The 14,990-nt window shown below is 49.8% G+C and overlaps 5 protein-coding genes across 5 annotated transcripts; 2 read left to right on the plus strand and 3 right to left on the minus strand.

The window, feature by feature from the left end:
- Positions 1-24: 24 nt before the first annotated feature.
- MTO1_1 (Mitochondrial Translation Optimization) lies at positions 25-2,789 on the plus strand. Its single transcript, XM_066117942.1, has 3 exons — positions 25-223; positions 287-551; positions 620-2,789. Exons 1-3 carry the CDS (start codon positions 123-125, stop codon positions 2,258-2,260), a joined length of 2,007 nt encoding a protein of 668 aa, XP_065977737.1. The 5' UTR covers positions 25-122; the 3' UTR covers positions 2,261-2,789.
- Positions 620-4,010, minus strand: J3458_003756 (uncharacterized protein). The gene is made up of 4 exons (XM_066117943.1): positions 3,597-4,010; positions 3,130-3,503; positions 2,757-3,003; positions 620-2,689 (listed from the first exon to the last, which is right to left on the minus strand). The coding sequence occupies exons 1-4, from the start codon at positions 3,785-3,787 to the stop codon at positions 2,611-2,613; spliced, it is 891 nt and encodes a 296-aa protein (XP_065977738.1). The 5' UTR covers positions 3,788-4,010; the 3' UTR covers positions 620-2,610.
- Positions 4,011-4,830: 820 nt separating this feature from the next.
- On the minus strand, positions 4,831-6,309 carry sge1_1 (Global transcription regulator sge1; the record flags this gene model as incomplete). Its single annotated transcript, XM_007810041.2, has 1 exon — positions 4,831-6,309. The coding sequence occupies one exon, from the start codon at positions 6,307-6,309 to the stop codon at positions 4,831-4,833; it is 1,479 nt and encodes a 492-aa protein (XP_007808232.2).
- A 577-nt stretch (positions 6,310-6,886) lies between these two features.
- On the minus strand, positions 6,887-7,273 carry J3458_003758 (uncharacterized protein; the record flags this gene model as incomplete). The annotated part of the gene is made up of 1 exon (XM_066117944.1): positions 6,887-7,273. The coding sequence occupies one exon, from the start codon at positions 7,271-7,273 to the stop codon at positions 6,887-6,889; it is 387 nt and encodes a 128-aa protein (XP_065977739.1).
- A 6,481-nt stretch (positions 7,274-13,754) lies between these two features.
- On the plus strand, positions 13,755-14,353 carry J3458_003759 (uncharacterized protein; the record flags this gene model as incomplete). The annotated part of the gene is made up of 1 exon (XM_066117945.1): positions 13,755-14,353. Exon 1 carries the CDS (start codon positions 14,006-14,008, stop codon positions 14,351-14,353), a length of 348 nt encoding a protein of 115 aa, XP_065977740.1. The 5' UTR covers positions 13,755-14,005.
- Positions 14,354-14,990: the final 637 nt, after the last annotated feature.

Consider the following 14,990-nt stretch of genomic DNA (forward strand, 5'->3'; position numbering starts at 1 on the left):
GATAAATTTCCATGAACTTTTGCACCAGCATCGGGGAAAATGCCTTCGCCATCAGGAAACCCGCGGTCAGAGTGACAATGCATCCTACATTCCCGAAAATTAACAGTCGCTTTTGATCTGATATGTATCGCGATAATTTCCTGCATATCGCATCACGCACAAGACGCCACCAGGCGCTGCGTGGACGTCCCCGTCGCCAATTTGCTACAGTAGGGAACTCCAAGTTTGTCTCAGCTAAGCCCAACAAATGCTTGACTCTCGTCAGCGGTACTAATTTTTCTACTAGGCCTTTTGATGTCATCGTCATTGGCGGTGGCCACGCTGGTGCTGAAGCTTGTGCCGCAGCTGCAAGAACAGGGGCGAAAACTGCATTGGTCACTCCAAAAATCGATAACTTTGGGACTTGTTCGTGTAATCCGAGCTTTGGGGGCATCGGAAAGGGAACGATAATACGGGAAATTGATGCCCTTGATGGTCTAGCTGGAAGAATTATCGACAAAGCCGGTGTCCAGTTTCACATGTTGAATCGTAGCAAGGGACCAGCGGTGTGGGTATGTGAAGCCCAATATACAACCTTGTCGAGAATCGAGTACATGGACTAACTCATCATTTATAACAGGGACCTCGTGCTCAAATCGATCGAAAATTATACAAGCAATACATGAGAGAGGAACTACAGTCCTATCCGAATCTCTCAATCGTTCTCGCCAGTGTTTCTGATATTATTTTGTCAAAGCTTGACCCTCCACAAGCAGAAGCAGCCTCCAAATGCGTCGCAGGGGTCCGATTAGACTCCGGTCAAGTTTTGCCCTCAAGCAAGGTCATTATTACCACTGGCACTTTCTTGGGCGGCGAAATACACATCGGTCTCCAGAGCTACCCGGCAGGGCGACTGGGTGAAGCAGCTACCTTCGGATTAAGTAAATCGCTTCGGACCGCAGGCTTCCAGCTCGGAAGACTCAAGACCGGTACACCCCCGCGGCTGGATCAAAAGACTATTGATTTTAAGGGGCTGGAGGTTCAATATGGAGACGCGCCGCCCACGCCGTTCTCCTTTTTGAATAATGCTGTGTCCGTCGCGGATCAGCTAACCTGTAGCATTACACACACTACCGACGCAACCCACCGAATTGTGCGTGAAAACCTCCAGAACACCGTTCACATTCGAGAGACAATTAAGGGCCCAAGGTACTGCCCATCCTTGGAGTCCAAGGTTCTTCGATTTCCAGACAAGGAGCGACACATAGTATGGCTTGAGCCAGAAGGCTTTGAGAGTCAAATTGTATATCCTAATGGGTTGTCAATGACCATACCACCTGAGGCTCAGAAGCAGGCACTGCGAACTATCAAAGGCCTCGAGCGGGTAGAAATGCTGCAGCCGGGCTACGGCGTTGAATACGACTACATCGATCCTCGCGGGCTCAAATCCACGCTCGAGACTCGAGCTCTCCACGGTCTATACCTCGCGGGGCAGATCAACGGTACCACTGGCTACGAAGAGGCCGCTGGGCAGGGTGTTATAGCAGGTATTAACGCAGGGCGAGTTGCTCAGGGATTGTCCGAAGTGTCAATATCCAGGTCTGATGGTTACATTGGAATTATGATAGATGACCTCATTACGAAAGGCGTGACGGAGCCCTACAGGATGTTTACATCTAGGAGCGAATTTCGCATGGCGGCAAGAGCTGATAATGCAGATCTCCGGCTTACCGAGAAAGGTCGGGACTGGGGCGTAGTCTCTGATTCCCGCTGGAGAGCATTTTCGGACGAGCGTCAGCAGATTGACGATCTTACAAAGATACTGAACTCAGTGTCTCTCACATCCACACAATGGTCGGAACAAGGTTTTCATCTCAAGAAGAACTCGTCGCGCCGGACAGGCATTGATATTCTTCGACTATCAAATACCGGAAATAAAATTGATCTTCAGCAGCTGAGCACCTCCATTCCGGAAATTGAATCATACCCGACTCGAGTTAGAGACCGTGTTGCTATTGAAGCCGTGTATGCACCATATATCAGAATGCAGGCTGCTGAACGGGGTCGGTTTGCCTATGACGAGAGCGTTCGCCTGCCCTTAGACATCAATTACGACGTCATACCCGGTCTAGCCTTATCCGAAAAGGAAGTACTGAAAGCTGCGTGTCCAGAAACCCTAGCACAAGCACGTAGAGTCGAAGGCGTTACTCCCGCAGGTACTGTCAGGCTTTTGGCACACATACGCCAGCGCTTTCTTTCTGATGAGCCACGAGTGAACTAGACCATGGCTCAGAGTAAGCTGTTCTCAGTGTCTTGGGAGAATGTACCATATCTGAAGTACTCCATAAAATGCACGATGGTGCGGTAATATATCTTGAATAATTATGTGCGTAAATATGATGGCGCACACTGGACAAGTTTATACTATATACACTCTTAATTTGAATGGTTTTCCCAAACTCAGCCCAGGGTCTGTAAGTGTTGATACAGGATGATACATGGACGGATCTAGAAATACCATCACAGCGACGTACTAAGCTTGAATGTGCTACATTCCGCCCTTGGGAGGGGGGAACTTCCTCAAGGGCCCCTTGGGCCGAATAGCAAGTGTGCTCTCACCATCTTGGTCCTCTATTTCAGGATCTTTACAGCATCCTTGCTGAATACATAGCTGGCGCCGCTCCAGACAGTGGTGGCCGCTACGACATATCTAATGTCTCATCAGCGTAACCGACAAACTGGATAGTTGAGCGAAGAGCGTTATCAGTAAGACTTACTGCAAAGTCGTCAACGCTGATGTCAGATCAGTGTCGACGAGTGGGGCTGCTGTTGTGAGGCCAACGAGAGCCAGCTGTAAGAATGTGTTGTATTTGCTTATTGTTGTGGGACGAACTTCTGCGGATGGGAGAGAGAAATCCCAATATCGATAGAAAGTCTTGGGCGGTGGTAGCGAAATCCAGCGGTAATATATAGCAGCCATCCCAAGTCCTACATCTCTCCCTAAAATGACTGTCGCGACCCATACTAAAGCACCAAACACAGAAATTGTCAGCACGGAAGGGACTGGGATTTGGGGATGGGGATCAGGCAAAGCAGTTGGCTCCAAAATATTTCCAGATATTGGGCCATTTCGCCCTGTAGGGCACATACACGGCAGAGCGCCTTTGGCGGCTAAACATATAGTGAGGATCGTCATAAGAGCCTTGTCCGCCATGGGATCTATTACGGTTCCAACCACCGTCTTGCGATTCCATTTGCGAGCAATCCAGCCATCGAGCAGGTCCGTAATCCCAGCATACGCAAACAGTCCCACAGCCCACGCATGAGAGTCATGGAGAACTAAATATCCTACAACGGGGGCTGCTATAAGTCTTGTAATCGTTAGGACATTCGGTACTGTATATATATCCTCGTGAATAACCTCGTTCGTCCCTGAAGGCGTGTGGACAGCTGGATTTCCCGCTTTCTCCGACGTCGATTTCGCTTTAGGATGGTCGGCTTTCTGGGTTTGACCAGAGCGGGAACTATGACTCTTTCTATCAGTTTCTGATCCTATTCAACTTGCGTCATGTCTGACGCGTTGGGCGTTGACTGGGAAATCCTAAGGAGCTGCTCACCAGTAATATCGGACTTGATTTTGGCTCTCCGTGGGTTTGACGATTATGCAGGTGCGGAGAATGGGCAATGCCGGTGATGATCGGGGCAAAATTGCTGGCGAGCGTGTGCTGATTGCCCCAAACGCAATGCGTGAAGGCCCTTTGCAGCGCGCCCGGCTCGTTGCTCGAGAGAGAAATGGGACCACAAGCATCTTGTTTCACTCAGTCAGCGCCATTCGGCAGCGAGCTTGACTGTGGTCCCAATAAACCTAATATCTGGTGTCAAGCTCAGTGACGAATTGAACTTGTTGGTTTCTATGCTGTTTCGACTATCCGGTGTCAGATTACAGCGCGACGATAAATTAATGATTTTCAGTCTGGAGCTGAGTTCCCGACAGGAGCGGGTCCCCTCAATGCGGCGTCTACCTAATCAACTGCCTACCCTACAAGATAGCCTCCTTCCAGGCTATAATGCGTTTTGACTACTGGACTATGTTTTTCTGGATTGTTCCGCTCGTACACATGCTATCAAATAGTAGCCATCTCTCGGTCCTTCTGTATTTAGTGCTCTTATTTAGTGATAAGTCACAGAGGACCTCCCTCGCGGGACTATCATCTAATAATTCTTATAGCAAGGTCTATTCAAACATGGTACCCACCCAACCATGACGTGCAGCAGAGTATAACCCCAAGCGCCGTGACAACAATCAACGACCGATCGATATAAACATGGGTTGAAAACCTGTATTGGCAACCGGTCCCTTTTCCCCCCTTTTGCCCAAAACACCACTGAATAATAGAGACAGCCAACCCAAATAAACCTCTTCCGCGTACATGAAAAGAAAAAAAAAGGGAAAGAAAGAAAGGAGAAGGAACAAAAACAGCGAGCGACACAAGTGCAGAACCTTGCCACATCTTTACACACGCCACCAGGCAGTGAAACAAAAGCTAAACCGGAAGAAGCGTCTTGCTCCGCCACCAAAGCCATTGCTAAATATTTCTAGGACGGCCCCTAGCTATAGAAGCATACACGAAACTAGGAAAATGAAGGTGAAGAAGAGAAGAACGACAAGATACCAGGCGTAGCTGCAGCATGAAGACAGCCGAGGCCCATCAAGCATCTAAAAAGAAACAAAGAATAGAAAAAGTAAGAGCATCTGCCTGCAGTAAGAACATATATCGTGTGACAATGCTAGGCATACAAGCCAATGACGTCGGTAGCGAAATGCTGCGTAGAGTATGCATTAAGAATCACCTAGGAGCGCCCTAAACCATTGGAACCTCCAGGCCACTGCTCGGAACCATTACTTGCGCTATTTCCGAAATACTGTAGATCGCCTTGACCGTCGGACTGTCCAAGGGCCCAATCAGTCGGATTCTGATCCAAGTTGTAGTTCTGGGTCCCAGCTTCCGCGCCAGTCAAAGTATTAGGATCCTGCTTCGTCGGCCGTGGCTGGTTGAAAGCCTGTCCCTCTTGGCCTGCCATTTGGCCACCTCGCTGGGGAACATAGTACGAACCCTGTCCAACATATGTATTGCCGCTCTGGGGAGGTCTGCCTCCGGGAACTGTGCCAAGATGCATCGACGACAGCTCTGCAGGCTGTGTAAGTTCGAATGCCGAATTCCGTCTTGGCGGATCGTGTAGTGGCATACTTCGCGGGAAATCGTTATCCATGCCAGTGCTGGCGCTGAAACGGGAGGCTCTGGTAGGGCCCAAGGAATAATTACCATGTGGCTGAGGAGTGTATGGCATTGAAGGTGTGCTGGACGGCATGGCTGGAGAGATGGACGGCGGAATCGACTGCGGAGCTGAAGAACCCAAGGAGGGCTGAATCGAAGAAGGAAGCGGCTGTGGCATCTGAACTGGCATGGGCGAATTCATCGTCGCCAGGTACTGGTGTTGTGGATGGTATGTGTAGGGAATAGACCCGTACGCTGGTACCGGGGCATGAAAGCCCGCGATGGACATGGCTCTAGGCATATGAGTATGTGAACCACCAGAAAAAGCCGGTGCATTTACAACTGTCGCAATGAGACCCGAGGGGCCACCACCTTCGTCGTCCGGGCTATACTGTACTTCGTCAATGGGAGCACGGAAATTTTGGGACACTAGGAGTTCGTTTCGAGGCGAGATGCCACTAAAACCGTAGCTCCTTGACGGGGTATTGAGATTTCCAGCAACCGCGTCGTCAACCTTGTAGTAGCTCACAAGGTGATGAGGAACGCCGTTGTAGCTTACGCTGATGGTCTTCTTGACCAATCCGCCGGGCTTGAAAGGGTAAGAATCAACCAGTGATCCAATCAATGCCCTCTCGGTACCCTTGATATTGACGCCGTCCATGGCAGCAGGTGAAGTGAAACCAGACATGTTTAGGTGTGAGGTAGAGTCCGCCTTTCCGATACCTCCTGGAGGACACTTCTTTCTTTTAAGGGCTCGTTTCTTTTCTCCTGGCGGAAACGGCTTCTCCAACTCACGGTATATGAGAAAGTTGCCTAGAATGCGACTGGGACTCCAAGATACACCGTCGGTCCATCGTTTGATACCTGAAGCGTGCTCTTCGTAAATGAAGACGTTGCCACTTTTGATTAGGTCCTGGCGCTCTCGATCGTGAGGGCGACGTGGTACGTGGGTGAGTCGGCCAGACAAGCAGGCCTCGAACAAAACAAGTGAGTCATATGTAGAGGCGACAAGTCCCTCAAAGGTAGGACGAAGAGGGTTGGATTGATTTGACATGGTTCTGCGAAGCTTTGCACCGGCCAAGATTTAACTTTCGGAGAAGACGGTGATAACCTTCTTTCCTGGAGATTGACGTTCAGCTCCCGTGCAATCCAGAAGTTTGGATGCTCTGAGGAGCCCCTGCGGTAACGAATACCAAAACAAAACGGTATGGATACTGGTGATCTCTGGTGTTCAGTCAAATGATATGGTTTCGCTTCCGGCTCGACTGGGGGAGATCCTTCCTCGGGGGGGGGAAAGGGTGGGGAGACGAAGAGAGAGTAGAGAGAGAAAGAGTACGCAGAGTAAGAAGGCGGATTAAGAGGCAGAGTTTGTGAATGTAACGGCACTGGAGGAATTAAAGGGAACAGAAGCTTTGACCGGAGAAAATAAGTTGGGGAAGAAAGTTGCAGGGCAGGAGGGAGCCGAAGATGTCAAAGGAGCAGAGCCGAGAAACGAATTAAGGGCCACAAGTCCAGTCCGCAGAAAAGACGAAGAGAGGCTGCAGAAAGAATCGAAGTTGGAAGAGGAAGTCAAGCTCGAGCAAAAGTCTCGGGAACAGCTGTGGCTTGAAGCGGCGTGGGAGGAGGTGTTGTTAAGTTTGGAGGGACCTGGTGGACGCAGTGGAGGGCGGCAGATTGACTCTCGAGGTGCGTGCCGTGACAGTGCGCCGTCGTGGTGCCAAGTTCTCTAGCCAGTTCTCAAGATGCCCAATGCCAATGGCACACAGCACTTGAGAGTTCTGAGTTCGACCAGACCCCGATGGGAACCAAGCAGGAGGCGCCAAAGATGCGGGAAGACGGAGGTTGGCGGGTGATTGTCTGGCCTCGGGGGACTGGGCCGGGGGGTGGAGGGACAGCTTGACGAACGAACAAGGACAGAAATGGATGGATACAGACAGGGCGCTGGCCTGAAGGGGATAGGATCCAGTATTAAGTTTTATCGAGGCGTAGGGCTGCTTTGCGATTCGACGATGCGGCATCAAAAGTTGACACAGCAAAACGCGACGTACACACTTCTGTGACTACACTCGAGGTACGATGGAGTGCTACCAGAGTAACTCGAGGCACACTGTGATCTTGTGGCTTGACGAATTTCTCCGCAGCATTGCCTGTATGGGGGTGACGAGATGGTGTCGATGAGCAATCAATGTTCAGTGGCGGTCTTTATGGTTGGTAAATTAAATCGGTCTGGCTGGCGGTTCGACTAGAGTTAAAAAGCTTGGAGTATTTGCAAGGAAGCCAATGAGACGCATGTGGATGGATGAGCGGATAGCCAAATGGCCTGATAGCTGAACTAGCGAACTCCCGGGTCAATCGTGCATCTTCCAAAGCTGGAGTTCTTGAAGTATTGAGAACCTTTGGAGGGTCAGTCTGGTGGTGGTGTAAGTCGGCAAGATCGGCCAGGACACTCGAGCTGCGTGCAACAAAAAAGTACACACACACGCACACACATCCATACATGCAAATCTACCTAGACCTGAGGTAGTTCGGTAGCAACTAGACATACATACACGCACGCACGCACGCGCGCACGCGCGCAAGACCATGCGCAATCCATATTCATTTAAATGGTTACTTTTACCTTTATTTTAATTTATTTTGGGATACCCGGCCACTCGACCGTCCCTGAGAAGGGAGAATGTAGGTTAGTTGCTCAAGTAAATACTAGATACCTAGATGCAAAGTAGGTGCGTACTTCCAAGGTTGCCAACATGCCGTCGACGTCGAACTCGCTCGAGCGTCGAAGAGCGAAAGCGCCAGGGCCTTCCTGGGTGGTTGTCACTTCTGACTGGAGCAGACCTCGTAACCTGGAGAGCTACCAGGCGCCGCTACAGTCCCGGTAGTACTTAGCCGTACTGGCCATGTACCATGAGTGCCGGAAAGGGCGTAGTAGCTTGCGCCGTCGGAGCGGGTGTGAATATAGTAAGCTACCAGACCCATCCAGTTTCTCCATGGCCCCAGTGTGATATTGTCGGGTCGGGCTGTTGTTTACCATTACGCACCGCAATGCAAACACAGTCTACAGCAACAAGAAGAGATGCGGAGAGGGCTAAGCCATAAGACCTTGCAAGATTCGCAAATCTTGGGCAAGAATTACATTACATTTCTAATTGCATCGTCGCGGAATGAGTGCTACAAGGCTACCAATGCCTCGACGCCCCCGTAGGAACCTCATAGGTAGGTATCTACCTAGGTAAGTACCAGTCTTGTTGTCCCATGGGTGACGACATACATACGGAGTACACTACTGTAAAAGCAATTCGAACTGTAATGCTGTCAGCGGCATATACTACCTGCTAGGTAGGTAGACAAGGGGGGAAGTTGTGGTGAGCAAGGTGCGAGCCTATTAATAATGTGGTACGTAGACAGCCCGAGATCCGGTTGAGCATCTTGTGACTATGCCGAAGCATCTTCGGGCAAACAATAGCCGAAGGTTGATACGGCATTTGGAATTGGCTGAATAGGAGTTATTTGAACCAAGTTGCAGAAGGGGAAAATACCTGCAGCTTTGAGAAACAGACATCGACAGGGAAAGCTACTTGACTGTATTAGTACACCATACGTACAAGGAACAAGACCAAGGTTGAATTCAAACCAAGCCAATTGTAGTCGGACGGTGGCTCGGCCAAAACGTGCCCACGCGTTCCATACCTTCATCATTGTGTATTCCACGCGCTCATTTGCCCCCCTAGTGGCTCTACGACTTTCAGACGTCTAGAGATGTAGTGTCACCAATCCCCCAAATTTTGAGGGCAAGGCAGCCACCCAGAAGCTTGCCTTGTCATGTCAAGTATAACTAACCCACGCGCGTCACCATCAACCCAGAGCCGGCTGAGCGACTAGCTGTTGTCGCTTTTCGCTAAATACAGTACATGGTACGTACAAAGATGGCTTAGGGTGACGCGGGACACGTCGGATTTCCTGATAGCTGTACGATGCAGTGTCGATGTAGCAAAAGAAGGACCATTCGCATCGGAGAATGACTGACTGATGCCCCAACCATGAGGCTTAGTACAACTTCTGTACGCAAGGCAGTGGACGAAATATCTATTGGAGGCAGCTTCAGAATGTGGCACTAGAAGTGGAGATTGGGCAGAAGAGCCCGAGAGAACCGCCTCCAAACTTCAGTCATTCAGTGACTTGTCAGGTTGTGGCCTCCTCTCGCACCGCGAACGAGAACAGGGAGGAGGATGGTGGTGGTGGTGGGTAATCGCGGCGATCAGGTTGGTGTTGTGCACAGTGGTCGTCGGTCGGTCTAGACGGTTTCCATCCAAGCCTTCTTTGTTCTTGTACGAGTATCATGGGTGTTTCCTGCTGGGTTTGTACGGACTCGGGACAAGCACTAGTAATTGCCCCGCGAACATATGTACCGCGGCGTCACACGGGTTGCATTCATGTTCAATATTGGGCTGTCGGTGTTTGGTACCGAATATTCGTCCCAGAGCTGCCGACATTTTGTACCAGACTGCAAACAGATCAAACTGAAGGCCGACAGGCAGCCCATGGGGGTTCGTCGGTAGCCGGCCGGACATGGACGACGACACCCAGCCCCTCTTTTGCGTGGGGCCACGAGCCAGGAATCTGTAGAGAGAGTGTGTGTTGCGGCGTTGGGGTGGCGCTGAATTGACAAGGATACTATGGGGAGGGGGATAAGCACGCTCATGGGGGCTCTTGAAGAAGCTTGAGGCGGTTGCTTCAACGAGTGCGGGGCAAGCAATGGTTGTGCACTGCAATAAGCAGGTAAAGGCAGAAAAAAGAGGCAAGACAAGAGCGATAGAAAGAAAAAAGAAACTTGTAGGAAATTTTTTTTTAAAAAAAAAGAAAAAGGAGAGAAGAATTCACAGACAAGGACAAGCAAGAACTTGCTGGGAGGGCCGGGGAAGACGTAGTTGGTCGTGTCCTGGCGAATTTGACAGCACATGTCTGGTTTCTTACTCTCCGTACTCCGTACGCTACGCTAGGTACATACCTACTAGGCTACCAGACAGCTTGCAACAGGGGGTGGAAACGACATCTGGAGCCAGACTTGTCAACTGGTTGGTTATCTGAACAAGCTCGCCGGGGCAGAAGCTTGCAAATGCACGAGCAGGGGGGTCTGAGGCGCTGGTTTACGCGCATGTCCATGTCCTATATGTACGGAGTGCAATAGCCGGTTTCGTTGGTTGGTCGCCCGACGGAACCAGCAATTGACGGTGAATTGATATGCCGCGTCGGATTGAGATGTCATGGTAGTACTACGTTGTTAGTAATCGCCATCATACTACGTATTCTGAGCCTCGTTGCCCGTCATGCCTTTGGCGCCAAGGCCTTGGGAATGAGCGGCCCGGAAGCCCAATGGCAATTTCCTTTCGGATCGACACAGACCAGTTGACCACAGAACATAGATCACCTACCTGTTCGCCGTAAAGCTTTGCGTGGTTGGCTATTTGTAGCGCCGGGCCCGACCAAAGAAGAACATGCTTGGCCGCGTGCGCCATGTAGATATTAAAATCCTTAGGGTGTAAATGGGGACATTTGGATGGAATAAGATGGTCTGAAACATGACAAGAGCGGTTCTGGACCAAAATAATTAGTCGAGTCCATTGACCTAGCTAGCGTATGCTCGTGGTTAAGTGTCCTTTTCGCTCTAGCGACCTACTCCGTAGTACTAGTAGCATCCGACAGCATTTTGGCTTCACCGCTTGGGGTAATAATAGTACATGTGGCTTTAAGGGTCTGGATTAGTAAGTGCCATCCTCTGCAATTTGAACTAGTTCCGCAAGCAGTCTCGATATCGTGTTGATCGAGCCCGCATCTGGAACCTTGAGGTCAATACACCTATTCAGTCCACGTACAATGTCCAATGCTCTGTACAATGCAATGGTAAGCCGTCCAGAGAATTGAGGTTCCTGACTTTGGGGCAAGTATGCTAAGCTTAGTGTTACCCATGTCGATGCGTTTGCACTGTTGCACAACACATGCAGCAACTATTATGCATGCAAGGCACACACACCAGACCCCAACACCATTTCATCGTGGCTATTGGACTGTTTACAGCCCCCAACTCCAAACATCTCCACAATTATGCACGCAGGAACCGATCATGCATGAAGAGCTCGTGCCCGGGGACCCACACCACCATACCAATGCGCGTGTAAGTGGTGCAGACTTTGAGGCTACAGCCTGATATTGTATTTTGTTGCAACTTGCCGGAGACATTGCAGGCCAGTAGACATGACGATGAACTGCAGAGTTATATCGGTTCTCGCGACATTGTCTCCGAGCTCTCTCCCGGCCGATTTGATGAAAGGGTGAAAGGGAGGGGCCCACGCAACCTTGACGTACCAACATTGGAGACCAAACGACTCGATGAGGTGAGAATTAGAATTAGATTAGTATTTTGCAACTATCAGCGCGGAGAATTTCGAATGTCCCAGTCACTGCGTGTTATTTTCTTTTCTATTTGCTCTTCTCTCTTTCCTATTTTCAAACCACAACGTGGCACACAACACATATCAAACTCAAAACACCCGAAGAGCAAGTTCCTGAACCACTTTAGACAATAAGGTTGCCTCCCGGAAGTTTATCGTTCTAGTGCAATCAGCCGTTAAACCTCTGTATTTACCTGGGGGTGTTTTCCTCCTCCTCCTTTTTTTTTTTTTTTTTTTTTTCCACATTGAAAAAGGAAAAAAAAAATTTCCCCAAAACGCTCCAAGTCTTACGTACTAATGACCACCCAGCTATGAAGCTGTTGTGCAATGAAGTAAAATAATCTCCCTGGACTCCGTACCCCAGAGCAGCCGTACCATTGACCCGAAAAATTTCGCAACGAACGTGGAGAAATGAAGTGTATATATATATATATATATATATCATCGCCATTCGCCATCTCCACCAACACGACGCGTTGTATCGAATGTGCTTCACAGATGTCATCCGCTATCCTCGGGGCTCAGACAGAAGCATATTTCTTCTGCATGCAGAGAGCGGGCAGTCGATCTGCTCCTCGGCGAGGATTCGAGTACTACCTGAACAGCTATGTCTCGGTGCCATATTTCTGGCTAATTAGTCCTGATATCAGTGCCCGACTTGCAACTTTCCAGCTCTTGGCTCGTTGTCCAAATTAGTACAGACACAATAGCGCGGGTTGAATCTACCGCATGCAGACTTGTCAACCAAGCGCACTGCAATGCAACACCATCATGGTAGTGCGTGAGCTGCTGAGAGGTACACACCATTGACAGTAATGCCGCTGTGGGCCAGATCACCAAGACGGCGGCCGTTTATTGCCACAATGGTGCCAGGGTTGATATTGACCCTGGTCCACACACGTGTGTAGCGTGCATCGACACCCTTGCATCCCGGTAGCCACCCAATTGAACCATCCCAGCTGAATCTTGCACGACGACCCCATGACGGCAATGTCAATTTAACCAACTCCAATGTATTATTATTATGTATGTACAACGGAGTAACTACTAGTTCTATTGTAAAGTTTGTCACCACAGAGTAAATAATACGGAGGACTCCATACCCATTCCCTCCCCCCCTTCATTAAAAATTGAGAGAACCGATATTGCAGTAGATGCTTGATGTGCACCTCCATTTATATTCGTCAAATCTATTGCGCCTAATTCCGGGTGGCAGATCGCGTCTCCAAAGGCAATTCATCCTAACCGTGTTTCTCACAAATGTTTGCAAAGTTGGGCAGGACGTACATATATGCATACACACACATATATATAGATATATGTGTGTAGCCAAGGGGTACTCGCATGGGTTCTCCCGTCGTTCGCCATCTTTGAATCTGTAGAGCTTGGTATGTTGCAGGTATTACAAAAAGCCAGCCAGCCAACAAATGTCTTCATTTGTTCCACTTTGCGAGGTCAAGATGCCTCCCGAGGGCCCCAGTTAACCAAGTCCCATGTTTGCAACACTTCACATTGCATACAGGGGAATGCTTTGGTAGTGCCGAATCGTGTGGCCCGGAGAGCTGACCTTGACGCAGATCATTGCCTCTAGTCCTATTCGCCTTCACCTAGGACTGATCCCAAGGAGACGGGACAATGGCTCACACCCGACCTATCCTATCAGGGGATGGATGGTGGTGAAGCATATTGTACATGTCCACACAATTATTGGGCCGAGCTGGGAAATCTGGAATAACTTGTTAGTTGATCGATTCAGGATCTCGGGAATCATGGGAACTGTCATCAAATTCAGGGCTGGGTGCTTTCCCAGTAGGCGATAGGCAACTTGCAAAATGACACGAGACAATTCAGGCTATAGGCCAACCAAGGTTCCTCCCTTGGTGGATAGCGTGACAATGGCCTGGATACCTAGTAGTTTTTGCTCGTATATGTATGTATGTATGCAATGGTTGAATACCTACCTGGGTAGGTATTTACGTATGAGATGTAGTTGTCTTTGTCCCCTCAAGCCTGCTCTTTGCATGACTCGGGTGTCAAGACCAAGGTGGTTGGTTTTACCGGCTCGTCCCTATTGGCGCGGCACAGCGACATATCGTGTACGATCAGATCTCCTGGCCATTCCCGATGTTCGGCTGTCAACTGACTGACACATCATATGTATTGTCCGGTCTAGTACGTACGACGTAGAAACTCCCATGAATAACCCCTCGTGGAAACCAACGTCCTACTCGCTTGCGCAAATTATGCCAACAGCCCTTCTCTCGCGCAGCCAAGAACAAAGCATGGAACAAGGATGGGGCGATGCTACTCGGTGCAGTACGTACAATATTCGTATGGACTCCTGCGAGTATGGTTGAGTGTGATTCAAGCTTCACACCTCCCCAGTTGTGCCCCAGTGGGAGTCGATGTTTGCCCGAGATGCACGTTTTCCCCTCTGGCGCCTGCCGCCAGACACCAAACCAGGATTTGCAACCGGGACTGCAAGAGTGTCTGGTCCATGTCCAAAAACTTGGCTACAATGGAGCAACTGAGTTTAGCGGACCGTCAAGGCACTCCATGCCCACTCCAAAGACGGCGCCACATTCCAGATGCTCCTCTCATCCCACTTTCTCATCCCACCATCACATTCTCGTCCTGCCCCTTCACTAGCGCACGCGATCTGCACGCATCCTCACTCAACTGACCATGCTGGTCCAACTACTACTGCTGAGGATCATGGCTACTTCTCACGATGCCAAGATCCCTGAGATCTAGCTATAGCCGCTTGCCCTGCCTGCCTGCTCGCCGAGGCACCTAGTAGTGTATGGCCTTTAAACGTACCTCACAATGGCAACAATGTTGCACATGCAAAAAAAAAAAAAAAAAAAAGTGCACATGTAGCAGATGAGACAGTATCTTGGATCGCACTACTCCGAATCGGTCGGCCGTTTCGAGCACAACTTGGGGCAGTGGCGCGCCGGCTACGCTACCAGGTCCGATGATCAGTTCTCGTACGATTTCCCACACTTCGGTTTCTCCAGTGCCAACCGATCTAGGCTAGCTGTCTTTTTCTTGGGACTTACTTCTCTTAGGGCCTATCGAGTATTAGTAGCTGGCTTGTTGCGCCTGTGAAAACTCAAGGTCTATCGTGTCTTCGTAGTGAGGTACTATGTATTTGATCATGAACACGGGTCATGAAGATGGAATATGCATGCTATCTGAAGCCTAATTACTGTCATGTTGCATCTGCCCACATGCGAGCTCACCTGCAATTGGTCACTTTCCGTTTGTATATTTCCGACATGGT

Source organism: Metarhizium acridum, assembly GCF_019434415.1.
Source record: "Metarhizium acridum strain ARSEF 324 chromosome Unknown scaffold_13, whole genome shotgun sequence".
Lineage (NCBI taxonomy): Eukaryota > Fungi > Ascomycota > Sordariomycetes > Hypocreales > Clavicipitaceae > Metarhizium > Metarhizium acridum.